We start from the raw sequence: 14,189 nt of genomic DNA on the forward strand, positions 1-14,189 counted from the left end.
ATCTGCAGTCCAACCCATTAGCCATATTCTTTCAAATCCATTTTTGAACCTCGATCGTCTGTGTTTGGGGATTTAAAAACTTGCTGGCTCTGCAGTTTTTGTTCTTGAATCCCATCCATCCATGTGCAGAGTGTAAAGACTGGTAGACTGGACATGTGTCAAGGGTCAGTTCCTGCTGGCTGGTCTGAGATGAACAGAAGAAGCAGGACTCAGTGCTGGTAGGATGAAGTGGGGCGACTAATCCCACATGAAAAGGTGAATAAAACAGTTTGTCAGTAAAAGACCTGCTTAAAAGAAAGGTGTTATTAGAAATGTTAACAGGGAGGATTCAGTATTTAACAGTTTTATTTACTGTCCACCACAGAGCCCAGGTCACTGGGACAAATACAGGGGAAAAAAAAAAAACCCTTGTTCAGTTTGATAGCAGAAGAAGAAAGCAATCTGTGTTTAAAGGAAAAGCTACTAAAGATCAACAGTAAACTAATACAGGTTGCTGTATGAGAGGCTCTGTGAGGTATTGTGACAGAGTTAAAGAGGTTGTGTGTGTTTGTTGCCTGAGAAAAGAATGATACAACGGTGAAGGTGTCTTTAAAAAAACAAAAACAAAAACAAAGCTAATGACTGAAAGGAGACTGATATTTTGATGAAAATGGGAGGACAAAGGCAGAGAAGAAAATGCAGAAAGTCTGAGACCCTCTGCAAATGGAAAATGGAGGAACGTTTTAGTGAAGAGAGCAGAGGTGATGGAGTGGGGGAGGCTGGAAATGAGGCGGATGAAAGCAAACGGCGGTCGGGCACACTGAATATTGAGGTAAACGCTGGCAGGTCTGGCCATCGTGTGGATTGGAGCTCACCGGGAAGATGATGGGCCTCTTTTTAGGCATACATGGTCAACTGGAGCCACTGTTAATGAAAATAAAGATTAAAATTCAAATAGATCAAGATCCACTCTTGAATACAACTGTGATAATTCAGAAGTATGAAGCCATTTTTTAAATGATATTCATCACTATAAACAGCTACTGAAAGCTGCTAAAAATAGATTTTTAGATTTTACATTTCAAGGATTTTACAATATAATCATGACTGTACCTCCAGGACACTAAGTCTGATGGTGCCATCTCCGTCCTGATCAAAGGCCTGGAACGCCCCTGAGAAGATAAAATATCACGCTGCAGAAATGACCAAACACATGCTGTTCCTTGTCTTAGAACCAGAACAAGTCATAACATTTTAAACACAGGAAATAAAAACAGAAAAATAATTGAAAAGCTGGTTAATATGTTAATAAAAACTGAATGCAATTTTTTTCACGTGAGACATTTGGTATTTTAAGATTGCAGCAACAACAGAGGGACAATAAAAGGCTTGAACAGTAAGCGGAACAGTAAAAGGGAACAACTGGAGGGACATGTTGCAGCTATTTAAAGTGGTGATATTTCGCACATTTCAGTCTAATTTATTTTAATATGCAAGTCCAGAAGAGGTAAAATAATCAAGCATTTTTCACAAACCCCTTCATTCATTTTGTATTGATCCTCTCAGATCAGCGTCTGCCAGAAACAAGGGAACAGAGAAAGCTCCGCCCCATGTCCTGCCGCTGCGTCTGATTGGTCAACTGCAAGAAGTAGTTAAACTGAGCAGTGAAGGTGGGCGTGGCTTTCTTCTTGTCAACGTGCATAACCTGGAGAAGATGACCAGTCACCGAGTCCCTCCCCCGGTACATACTAAAATTTCAAAGTAGAAAAAAAACTCACTAAAACCAATTGTTTCCGTCGCCATGGGAACAAACTCAAACATCCGTTTAGGTGATTAAAAAAAAAAAAAAAAAACGGTGCCGCTCATATGTCTGATAAGTATTCAACACTAAAACACTGTAGAAAGCTCAGAAATCTAGAACTAGCATCATAGAGCCGCTTTAAGTCTTACTGGCAATCGGCTGGATATATGATTGGGTATAAAAAAAAAAAAAAAAAAAATAGGAGCACCTAAGAGAGGCAGAGTCTCTGAGGAGTAAAGATGGGCAGAGCTTCAGTAATGTGCAGGTTTTATACATTTATTAAAAAGGGACGCTGAACCGAGGTAAAACGTGGTTCTAAATGTTTTGGGGTGTGATGTCATCAATTTAAAATCAAGCTAATGTTTTCCATGAAACGGTGAAATGTCTCACATTTAGCATATTATTTGTTCAGCTGAGACAAAATATGGATTTATGAGCTTTTGAAAATCATTTCATTCTGTTTCACCTTGACATTTTATACAACTTTCCCACTTCTTTTTTTGGATTGTATAATTTTTTACTAAACTAGTGTGCCTCTAAATGTTAACGTTTTATACTCTCCTTCATAAGGATAAATAAGGATACACACATTTTGCTTCTTTCTTTTTTTTTTCTTTTGCTTTCAACATCAGCCTAAGGCACAGTTTCAACTAATCTTGATAAAAATAACAAGATGCCTAAATCCACAAAATTACACTTTTCTCACAATGCAACGTCCCTGTGATGAAGCATAACAACAACACAGTGTGTTTATTCTTTTACTGCCTGAAAGTAAAGAATAAAGGATTAGTGTAGTCAGTATTGTTGTTGCTATGTTTATGCTGCAGTCATATGCTAATACTACATATCTGTGATATCTAAACACACGTGCCGACGCCTGGGGTTGTGACGGGGGTAAACGCCGTGAACTTCATAGATTTGCAGTTAATTTAGAGAAATTAAGTCAAGTTCAAGCAACATGATGGCTGACATTCACACAGAAATGCACCATGTTATGGACAAAATGATTCCTGAAGGCTTCTTAAATAGTTGCTGATGTTTATCTGGCTTAAAAAACAGAAAACCTGCAATGAAGAATCTGGACTCCGCTACAATGGAGTAAACTCAAAATCAGTGTGATCTCCATTGTAGTGGTCAGCCAACCAAACTCTAACCCCGAGCCAGGAGAGCACGGGCCGAAATACTGCAAAGTAACCTCTATCTTATGAAACTATATTTTCATTCTAAAGTTTATGGTCAGCAAATAATGATGAGAACAGCAGGGCTGCAAAGAGAAAACCAATATTAGATCTAAACAAAGAGCATTGTGGAAAAGCCAGATGGTTGCAGGGAAAATAAAATCAATGTACACCTTTTTAAACTTAGAAGCATCATCATTATTATTATTGGTCAAAATGAGAAGTATCTGGTCCTGTGATGGCCTAGCGACGTGTCCAGGGTGTACCCTTCCTCTCAACTGATGATTGTTATTATAAGTCAGGGGTGCCCAAGTCCGGTCCTGGAGATCTACCATCTTGCTATTTTTAGGTGCAACCCTTCTCCAACACACCTGAATCAAATAGGTGTCTCGTTAGCAGCCTCTGCAGAGCTGGATGACATGCAGAAGAGAAATTCAGCTATTTGACCCAGCTGTGCTGGACAGGGGCTGCATCTAAAGGTTGCAGGATGGTACAGCTCGATGGTAGATCTTGGGCACCCCTGCTATAAGCAATATAGAAGATGGATGGATGGGTGAGTGGGTAGATGATCGGATGGATTATTAAATCTCAGCATGAGAAATATATACTATTAGTGAAACATGGTGGTGGTTGTATCATGGTTTGGAACAGATTTGTTGCGCCTGGGCCATAGCAGCTTGCCAACAGATGGAACCATTAATTCCAAGCGGATAAAAAAAGAATTGTTTGTACTTAAAGAAAAACATTGTTATGGAAGAGGACAAGGGAAAAAACACATAATTTTTTTTAAAAAAGGGTTTAAAAAAAGACTAAAACTTCATTCAACAAATCTCGTGAAAAACTGGAAGTGGGATGTTCTTGTGAGGAAACCACCTAAATCAGATAGTTGGAGCTTTTGGATGTTTAGCAGAATCTCCAAAAAAAATCCTCCCAAAGTTTCCCAAATTCCTTGGATTTCCACCGTCTATTAAAACATTTAGCTGCAGATAAACCAGATCCTGAGAGCAAAGGCTTTAAACAACTGTTGCAGCTGACAGAAACGTACTGACACATTGTTTTTATGAGTAAATAAATTATTAGAAATAAGATGTTTAGTTTTCTTTAACTGGATTCTTTTCATTTCCTTTTGAAAATCTAATGAAAGTTTTTGTCATTTATTGTTCTGGTTAGTTGTCTTTAAGTGTCCTCATGAACATGTACAAAGTTGCAAAGTGCAGTCTGGATAAAATCCTAAAAATGTTCCAACATCACAATAAACTGTTATCTGACACACTCAGTCTAGTTCATGCTTTCTACTTTTCAGTGTGGACGAGGCTCTGACTTACTGAACATGGCTTCAAGGCGAACCAGACAGCTGATGAAGCTGTCGAAGTCGATGTTCATGTTCTCGTTTGCGTAACGCATGGTGATGATGTCGTACAACTGGTTGTTGAGACGGAAGCCTGAATGGGACATAAGACACATGACTGTACAGTGACAAGAACATTTAGAGGATGAGTTTGGGCTGTGAGTCATGGCAGAATTTCATTTTACATTACAAATCAGAAAATGTTGCTTCATAACAACAAATAATACTCCATCATCTTCTGCTATAATCTCAATAAGATGTTCACGGCAACAGAAATGACAAATGCTTCGCAGGAATGTTAAGTTGCGTTCAGGGCTACAGGTGCTGTATTAAAAACACAGAGAATCTCATCAACATGATCACTTGGTAAGAAGGACAATCAGTTTTGGAAATGCAACTAGATTCTTCTTTTAAGATGGGAAAATGCATTAACACTTTAATCAGTTTAATTAGTTTTTAACCTTTAAAAAATAGTGATATATTCACTGATATCTACAAAGCATGTCTGACCGTGATAAACCCATCAGGTGTTTTATGTAAATTAAGAATAACTAAACTGAAAAAACTTGCTCTAAAGTACAATTTAACGTACTTATACTTAACTAAAACACATTTATATCTTTATATTATGTTTTTTCTCAATTATACTATATCTCAGAAGGGAAATCTGGGTAAGTTAGACTTATCTGAAAGCTATAGTTTAACAACTGATTGCAGTTTAAACAGATGATATAAATTAATAAATATAAAATGCATTTCATGGTGAAAACTTATACTTAAAAAAAAGACAACATTATCATCACTTATAATAATGATTGAATTTAATACATACTGGGTTTAAAATGTTTTATTTGTATATAACCAATATTTGTGTGTGTGTGTGTGTGTGTTATTACCTGCATCATTGACAGCATTCCTCATTTCATAACTGTTGATGCTACCAGACTGGTCAGCATTATAGTGTTTAAAGATTCCCTGAAAAAGGAAAAAAAACCCAGTTAATTTCATGTAAATAATCACACTGAGTGGCAACTTACTGTACCATGTTGCTCCAACTTGAAAACTGGTTGGAAAAAGTCAGAACTGCAAGTTTATAAAGCTTTTAACAAGAGGGGGAAAGATTGTTTTGTCTTACAACAGCAGAGCATATTTTTTTTGGGATTATAGATAAAAACAACAGGGATCCCCACCTGCCACTGTTTTATCTTATTCCAAAGATGTCTGAATTCCTGAAGGTTGAGTCTACCTGTCCCATCCATCTAAATACTCACAGTCAGGACCAAAACATGTCAGTACATGTCAACTCAGAGACCACACGGCTTTAACTGGCCTAAATTAACTGGAAACTGGGTCTCAATCCCTGAAAAGTGGCAACGTTTTCTAGAAAACAAGTTCCAAAACTAATTTCACAACCAACTTCCTTGTCTTTAGAAACATAAACACAGTGATGAAAAAGTTGGGACAGTTGTACTGAAAAGGTTTAACAGTTATTATACAAATAATATCATTACAATGTTTTACAATCAGCAGATTAAGGTGGTTACCGGTGAGGGTGTCAAAGTTGGGTATAAAAAGCTGTATGCATTATTACTCACTACTCTGTAGTTCCCAAAATGATTGATTAATGTAAGATATCATAGAAGTTTGTACACTCACACACATGGAATTAATTTATGCAATTGACACTGATGCACCCCCATAGCATTTGTCCTTCATCCAGGAGTTCCAGTCCAGAGCGTTTTGGGGAGTTTGATGCAAATGTCACATGTAGTATATGTATCATCACCATGTATATGAATCTGTAGTGGCTTAAATATCAAAGGTGACACAGAAATGTATGTTTGGAGAGACATGCTAAGGTCATAGCTATGGGGAGTAAGCGCTAGTTTCAGCACAATTATGTCAGATCTTACTCTGCATGACTTCCATGCATGAGTTTGTCTGACCATGCTGCAGCTCAGATCTGCTCCCCATCAATAACAGGTGGTCTATCATAAAAAGAAGAATTGAACAAGAATCAGATTGTTGAGAACTTCAGTGTCACATCTGAGCATGAAAACAAGACTAGTTCCTCCAATAAAGTCATTTCACATAACAATTTTCTCACTAACCAAAAGTCAGTGTTTCCCACATCGAATAAAAATGAAACCTTCCACATGTATTTAAATCTTCAGAAGACATACTATTTTAAGACCACTAGAGGTTGAAGCAAACGCCAGTGTGTTTGTGAGTTGCCACGGGTCTCGGCAGGTTGTGCTTCCCACAGACAACACAGCCAGCCCGATGCACTTGATACAAAGGATACGTCCATCAGAGCAATCATGCTCCTGCAGCTCTCCAGGCTGAAACCCTCTGTGTTCAGGTCCTTATCTGGGGTTAAGGAGACACAGACAGCGCGGGCACTAAGAAACATTCAGAAAATGCTGCAGAAAACTGCTACTAAAATTCCAGTAAGATACTAATTATTCCCATTAAGCAACCATCTTGGTGTTTATTAGTTGCACAGAGGTATGCTTTCATGGAAATCAGGTTAAACGTAAGGTACCCTCTGCTAGTTGGATAAGATCTATAATCCAGTTTATTACAACTAACTCACGTTCGGTGATCACTCTGTTGAGAACGTTTTTTAGTTCATTGGCTGTGATTTCCATGTCCTGAAAAACAGCAGAGCGGGGATTCACAATGGGTCTGTTGAAACCAGCTTCCCCTCCTCCGTGTGCTCCTGTACTCACTTCGCCAGCTATCTCCTGAAAAATAGTCCTGAACTGCTGGTCCTCCTCGCTCTCTTCCCCCGCTGAGGCTGGCGCTGGCTGAGGCATCAGGAGAGGAAAAACATCAATCCAAGATCACTCTTTTAATTAACTTTATTCAAGCCTTGAAGGCAACAAGGACAGATGTTGAAGCAGAGAACCTGACCTGATGCAGCTTATTAATATAATATTTTAAGAAGTTAAAGCAACCAAATGTTCAATAAATGAAAAGTGGAACAGATCCCACTCACCACAGGATGGTCGGCCTCGATCCTGTTCTCTATCTCCCTGGGTGAAGACGAACAAACAGCAGTCACCATGGTGACATCATCATCTCATCAGGAACATAAGCCTGTATTCTTATGCATCAGTGGAATAATAACATCCTGAGATGGTAAAGCAGCCATCTTATTATGCTGTTTCTGAAAGGCTTATGGTTTCATCATCAATTTGCATGAAAAGATATAGAAATAATTGAGCAAAAATTCAGCTGCAAGTTAAGTGTTGGTTTGATTCCCCTTGATGCTTCTTCCAGTCTGCTGGAGGGTTCTTCTTGATATTACTGAAAACTCCCATTAACCCTTCTTCATAATTAAGTGAGACCTAAAGCTGTTTTGTTTATCTAAAGCGTATCAGAGGGTTTGCTGTGCACATCCATCAGAGAGCCTGACACACGATCAGGTCCCGGTCCTTCTGCATTGCCGTCTTGTCCTCCATGGGGTGGTTGGTTTCCCGAGGCTCCGGTATGCAGCACTGAATATTTAGACAGTTTACCAGATCATGCCCGAATGTGAAGTCGCTTGTCCTAAAAAAGATTCCATAACAGCTTCGAACTGGGGCCGATTTCTTCCAGCTCTACAAATCAAATCGCCGTTAAAATGGTTTGTTCTGGGTGGGTTTTTGTCCCACCCTCAATAACACACAAAACAGCACTATAACATGCACATAGAGGGGCAGAGAAATCACCACTCAACTCGCTATGCGGGACAGAAAACAGGGCTGGGTGCTGGTAAAAACTATTAAAACTGTTAAAACTATTTAAAAAAAAAAAAACAAAACCTACTGTTAAAACTATAAAAACTATTTCTGCTTTAGTTTTTTTTTTGTTTTAACATGGTTTGTAGTGATGTTGTACTAATACTACTAGAATATAATAGAATAGAATAGAATAGAATAGAATATTCTATGGTAATTTGACAGATGCTTTAATCCAAAGCCACTTACACGTGAGAAGTGATCTTATAATCATAGCAATTAACTGAACTAAATTACCAAATCATTACTAAAATGATCTTGTTATTAAGTAAAATAGAAGTTCAAAAACAGTAAAATAATATCAAATGCAACAAAAAAACACTTTATCTGCTATATGAAAGATGTTTAAGCAATACCAATTGCCCATATGGTTCTGATATATGTTGAGTTTACACACCCAGCCCTATAAAGCAATGCAGAATCAAAAGCAATGAAGCAAAATAAGGATTTGATATCTTATAACTTAGTTATGCTCTGAGGGGAAAAGCTATGTAGCCATTTGTTGCTGATTCAGCCCAGCTCGCCCCCTGCAGCCCACCCTGCTCACCCTCACCCACTCACTCTGAGGTGTTCCTCTTTTCAGAGAAGACTCGCAGGATGAACTCTCCCTCCTGATGGGGCTCGTACGTGGAGGGTACAATGACGTACTCGCCGGGGCTCAGGCGGAAACGCTGCGTCACCTCGCGCAGGTTGATGTAGGACTTGGAGCGCGCCTTGGAGGAGTTGAAGAGGAAGAAATCTTTCTGCATGTGCTGCTTGTTTCCATGCATCTGCAGGGGAGATGGTCACAGACGTGAAGGTGGGAAATGAGATGGTGAAGTGGGAATACACACAAACACACAAGAAGTGAGTTGCAAACTGCTGCTTCGGTGTGAGAGTTTGGTTTACTCGATCCTCACCTCCTTTGGCACCTGCAGAAAGACAGAAGTAACATCTTTTTTATTGATATTAACTAAAACCAGATTGATGACATCCTAACATGGTGCTGCACAGTCAGAACACGCCACAGAAGCAACTTTTAGATTGAATATTCAGTGCAAAAGCTTCACTCAGGTGTGTTTTTATTGTCTTCTAACGGTCAGTAAAAGCCTAAGTGGACACCTCATAAATGGAGAATCCGATGGTGAAGAGGTTGGCTCCCATCTTGCGTTCTTTCCTTCTGTTCTTCTGCATCAGTGCAACCACAAAGGTGCAGACCACCTCGTTGTCCTCGGGATCGTCGTCCTCCTCCAGCAGTCGGAGACGGTACTGAGGGTTTGTCCAGAAGGTGTCTGAATGGTGTTTGAGGAATGAACATGTTTTATTTAGTTTCCACATAGATTTGCTTATTAAATGTTTATTTCGGATGGATAGACGTTGCACCTGGGTAGTTTCTGCAGCCTCCAGCAGAGCAGCCCCTCACCCAGCGGCCCTCATTTACAGAAACCGTCCACTTGTGGATCTTATCGTCCTCCAGGGCATTGGGCGTGAGGTTACAGATCTCAATCTTGGTGTAGTTCTTCTTGAAGTCCTCAAAGGACATCCTGGATGTCACCATAAGACACATTGGGCTTTATTTATAACAGATGTATGACATGATGGGTGGAAGAATGTGGAAAATCCAACATGCTTTCCCCATTAAAGACACAGATATCTGAATTAACGTGACATTTTCTCTTCTTGTACAGACATAAACTTTTGATCAGAGATAAAATCAGACTCCAGACCCGGTATATGTGTAATTTAAAAGCTACACTATCATTGTTTACACACACCGCTTACCAGAACTCTCCATCTTCTGCGCTTTGGTGTTGCAATTTGTCCTTTTCAGCTTTAGAGAGAGTGGTCCACTCCTTTGAGCTGTTGAAAAGGAATTAACTTCGGAGTTCAGATTACTGTAAACTTGAGGTCAAAAAGAAAAGATTTAGTTATGAAAACTCTCTCACTTGTCGCTCCAGGGTCCGTTCCACTCCACCTGACCCCACGGGTTCCTGAGACGCACCAGGCGAACTTTAGACTCCTTGTGCTGAGACGGTTTACACTGAAGCAAACGTAGAAAGCAGTCATGATCCCAAGATTAAATCCAGATTTCACCATTAGATTTATTTTATTGATTGACATGTTTCAGGAATTGTAGATCTGCAAATGATAAACCGAGAAATGCATCTACTGTAATGCACATTTCATATTATGTTACCTCCTCCACTGCCGTCACAGAGTAGGCGTGACCCTTGACAAGTCCCGTCACTGTGCGAGTTTCAAAGCGAGCAGGAACCAGCGACTGCAATAAAACCACACAGAAAAACCATTCCGTTATGCAAAACTATAGATTTAAAGTGCCATTTGGATAATAACAGTTTGATTTTATCTGAAAATCTTGAGTTTTTTAGGTTACTGTAGAGCTCACACACAAAAGGGTAGAAACAAGCAAGATAAATCTATAAAGAATAAAACAACAAAACAGCAACAACACTTCTAAATATCAACTGAAATATATGAATCTGTATGTACGGATGAGTGTGTATAAATGGATATATATGCATGTGTGTGTGTTCGTGTGGATGAGGACATGTATAAAAAGTAAATATTGATATGTGAAATATTAAACAAGTGGACATTTACATTTCTATCAACATACATACAAGTAAAAAGATGTAAGAGTGAATATATTAATATTGTTTATTTATTTGCAGTTTGGTTTTTTTTCTTCTGCTGTTCTAACCAGGGTTTCTCAGGTGTGTGTGTGTGTGTGTGTGTGTGTGTGTGTGTGGGGGGGGGGGGGGGGGGGGGGGGGGGGGGGGGGGGGCATTCATGGAATGATGTAAATTGCTGTTGTTTCTTATCTGTCATGTAATAGCCACCCCATATATAATAAAAATAATGATAGTAATAATAAAAAAAAGGAAATAAATTAATATTTCATAGAATATCTGAGCCAGACTCCTGGTTTTCATTCTTTATTGTTAAAAAATGTCTCACGTCAATGGAGCAGCCCATGAGTGAGCCTCTTTCCAGAGCTTTCTTCATGATCTTGTAGAGCTCTTTGGGAGCCTCCTTCATCTCGTAAAACTCAGTGACACCACCAGTGAAGTCCTCCATGGCCTCTGTGGTGTTTCCACCCTTCAGGGCCTCGTAGGAGCCGTGAAGCCTGGACACAGAAAAACATGAAACAGAGTTTTTTTTCTGTTTTACTAACCTGCTACTTAAACTTAAACTTTAGGAGTGGGAAAATCTCATTTAAAAAAGTTGAAAATCTGGATTTTTTTTTTTTATTCACAATTTTAATATGGATTTTTTTAATAAAAAAAATCTTTTTTCAAATATATAAAAATAATACATTATAAAATTTTTGTCATTTTTGTTACTTTTATTGATCTTTTTACTTGTCTTCTTGGGCATTATAGCAGCAGAATGATGGTCTGGCCTCTGTGTTGTTTTTTTGCTAATTGAAATCAAGAAAAATGACGAGCAAAAACATGTTTTATACATTTTTTTGTTTGTTTTTAATCTACAAAAATCAACAATATTGAAGAATTGTGAGAATCACAATTTAAATTGAATTGGCAGCCAAAAAATCAGAATCGAATCAAATTGGGACAAAAGCACATCGTCACAGCCCTTGAATGACACCAGTCTAATCGTATAAACTCTTTTTGTTGTAATATGAATTCATTTGGAACATATCAAATATATAAGGGTGAAAAACTCACTTGGCATAGGCTTTCTCCAGCAGGGCGCTCCAGAATTCGTTCCTCTCAGCCGACTTAGTGAAAACCAGCTGATTGTTGAAAGTTGGGATGCGGTCGTCAATGACAACATCGACCCAATCACCATAACGCCAGAACTGATGGACAGAAAAATAACAATGCAAAGAATCAGGTGAGTTTTATTTTAACCTGGGTTGCTTAAGATTTTAGTTCTTTTGTGCCTGAAGTCTTAAATTTATGTCAGAAAATAAATAAAAATCAGCTGTTTTTGTCCCAAATTTCCCACCAAATATCTACTTTTATCATTAATAGGATATAATATGATTGGATAAGTTTATTCAGTCAGCAATCATCATTTATAAAATAAACAACAATAAAACCATATGTTTCGCTGAATGAACAGGCTAAAGCAAAAGCTAAATAAAAATGAATAGTTACATACTCAGGTAGAGAACTGATTAGTTATTTAAGATCCTGCATTATCAGTCATTTTTTCCTAATCCTTGTACACAAACAGTATTTTGTCAGGAGCTCATTTGGGACATGAATGGCTGTTTCTCACCTGGAAGTGAAAGATGCCAGCATAGCCATCAGTGTAGCTTTGCTCCTGGGGAACCACTCGATAGAGAAGCTTCTCATTCAGGGTCAGACAGGCGATAGCAGCCAGCAACCAGCAGTCACCTAAACACATAAATCATGTCTTTTATACGTTTCTTTCAGCCCCTGGGAGAGGAATAGTATAAAAGCTCACTTGTTAAGCCCATATTAAAGCAGATTTTGTCTGAAAAAGTCACATTACTCCTAAATCTGCTATCAAACTTAAATACATTTCCTTTTCTCCAACTCATCACAAACCAGGAGAAGAACATGAGACAACCGTCAGCACTCAGCAGCCATCTTTTTTCCCTCCTGAATAACAAAATATATTTAAGAGAGGAATTCCTGTTGATCTTTGGGTTTCTTTTTACAGTAGAAATTTCCCCCCAGAAGGAGAAAAGATGGCTGCTGAGTGCTGACAGTTGTATTTTTGTTAGTTGTCCAGGTGTGTGTCTGTCATGTTGGGAACAATGTAAGTGTTTCAACAGGGAAGAGTTAACAGTGTCTGCCAGGACCTTTGTCCCTTTGGTCCCCTTTATTTGCAGTCTAAACTAAACAACAATGAGAAGTGCTGCTGGTTGGATTCCCTTCCAAAAGAGTAAGCAAAATACTGGCAGAGGCCTCTGCAGGCCGAGAGGCCATGTGCAGGGGATCCATGGGATGTATGCAAACCTGTCATCACCCGAGCTGTCACTGCACACTGACGTCCTTACCATTCTTTGCACACCCAGTTTTGAGTAATTTTGCACCAATCAGCCTCAAAAGCACCAGGAAACAGCTATTAAGTATGCTTTTCTATGTTTCTGCTGGGCTGTGTCAAACACAACATCTTTATTACTGAATCTTTTTACTCTAAACAGTTCCCTCCAGTAGATACAGAAAGTAGTTCTGTTTGAAACCGGGATGTCATTTCTGGGCTTAAAACAGTAGAAAAAGGCAGTTTACCCAGATCTCCCTGACAGATGTCTGTCCTACTGGCTCCTCCAACAATGAACTGAGGGTTCTCACAGATCTCCTGCAGACAGCAACACAAAGAGGAGTTAAGGGCCAGGAATCAGTGGGATTTTCATTGTGTTCAATGAGAATTTAAACATCTTATCAAAAAGTCACAAATTATTCCAGCCATGGAAACAGAAACGGAAAATAAAGGCACAAGTGGAAGTAAAGCAACAATCCATCCATGCAGAACTGCTGGGAGCTATTTTAATCCCCATTTGCATCTCCAGGTAGGAATCTATTTTTCATAATGGAAAAAAAAAACCCAACCAGGAGGGAAAAAAGGAAAAAAGCAGTTTTCCTCACAGGTTTAACGCTAGTTTGTAAAAACTTACGTCCCACCTCCCATGTGTGTGATCCATCCCCTCTTTATTTAACTTTGGGCTCAACGTGCTTCTCCATACGCCAACCCCCCCTCCTACCTTGGGCCTCTTCCAGACGATGTTCTTGACTTTGTTGGACTTGTGTCCGAGCTCCTTGAAGCCCAGAGACTCCACAGTGGCTGGGAAAGCATCATCCTCAAACAGGGCCTTCCTCTGAAGGCACTCCTGTCTCAGTGTGTTGTAGTCCTGGCCATTGAAGCGGAGGGGCTTGTTCACAGACCCTTCCCCGTCTCTCCTCTCTCGTTCCCGGATCAACCGGTCGCAGAAAAAGCCAGACGGTGTATATGGCATCTCTTCCCCGGCTGACTTTGTTTTGGGGTTTTTTTTTCAAACTTTGTCTTTGCCACTTGTACTAAAGTCTTACAAGCCAAAAGACCCTGGCATAAATCCAAACAGCTAATATCTGATTGGCTCTTTCTTTGTGTGACGTCCCCCT

General features: G+C 39.3%; 1 protein-coding gene across 1 annotated transcript; it reads right to left on the bottom strand.

Moving 5' to 3' along the window:
* Positions 1–20: 20 nt before the first annotated feature.
* Positions 21–14,090, bottom strand: capn3a (calpain 3a, (p94)). The gene is made up of 21 exons (XM_079261908.1): positions 13,793–14,090; positions 13,320–13,389; positions 12,340–12,458; positions 11,781–11,914; positions 11,050–11,218; positions 10,268–10,351; positions 10,017–10,111; positions 9,853–9,930; positions 9,454–9,614; positions 9,193–9,362; positions 8,991–9,002; positions 8,653–8,861; positions 7,308–7,344; positions 7,039–7,116; positions 6,903–6,960; positions 6,612–6,676; positions 5,497–5,565; positions 5,203–5,281; positions 4,284–4,400; positions 1,093–1,151; positions 21–903 (listed from the first exon to the last, which is right to left on the bottom strand). Exons 1-21 carry the CDS (start codon positions 14,042–14,044, stop codon positions 877–879), a joined length of 2,142 nt encoding a protein of 713 aa, XP_079118034.1. The 5' UTR covers positions 14,045–14,090; the 3' UTR covers positions 21–876.
* Between the last annotated feature and the right edge of the window lie 99 nt (positions 14,091–14,189).

The sequence above is a fragment of the Telmatherina bonti genome (genome assembly GCF_933228915.1).
Source record: "Telmatherina bonti genome assembly, chromosome: 22".
Lineage (NCBI taxonomy): Eukaryota > Metazoa > Chordata > Actinopteri > Atheriniformes > Telmatherinidae > Telmatherina > Telmatherina bonti.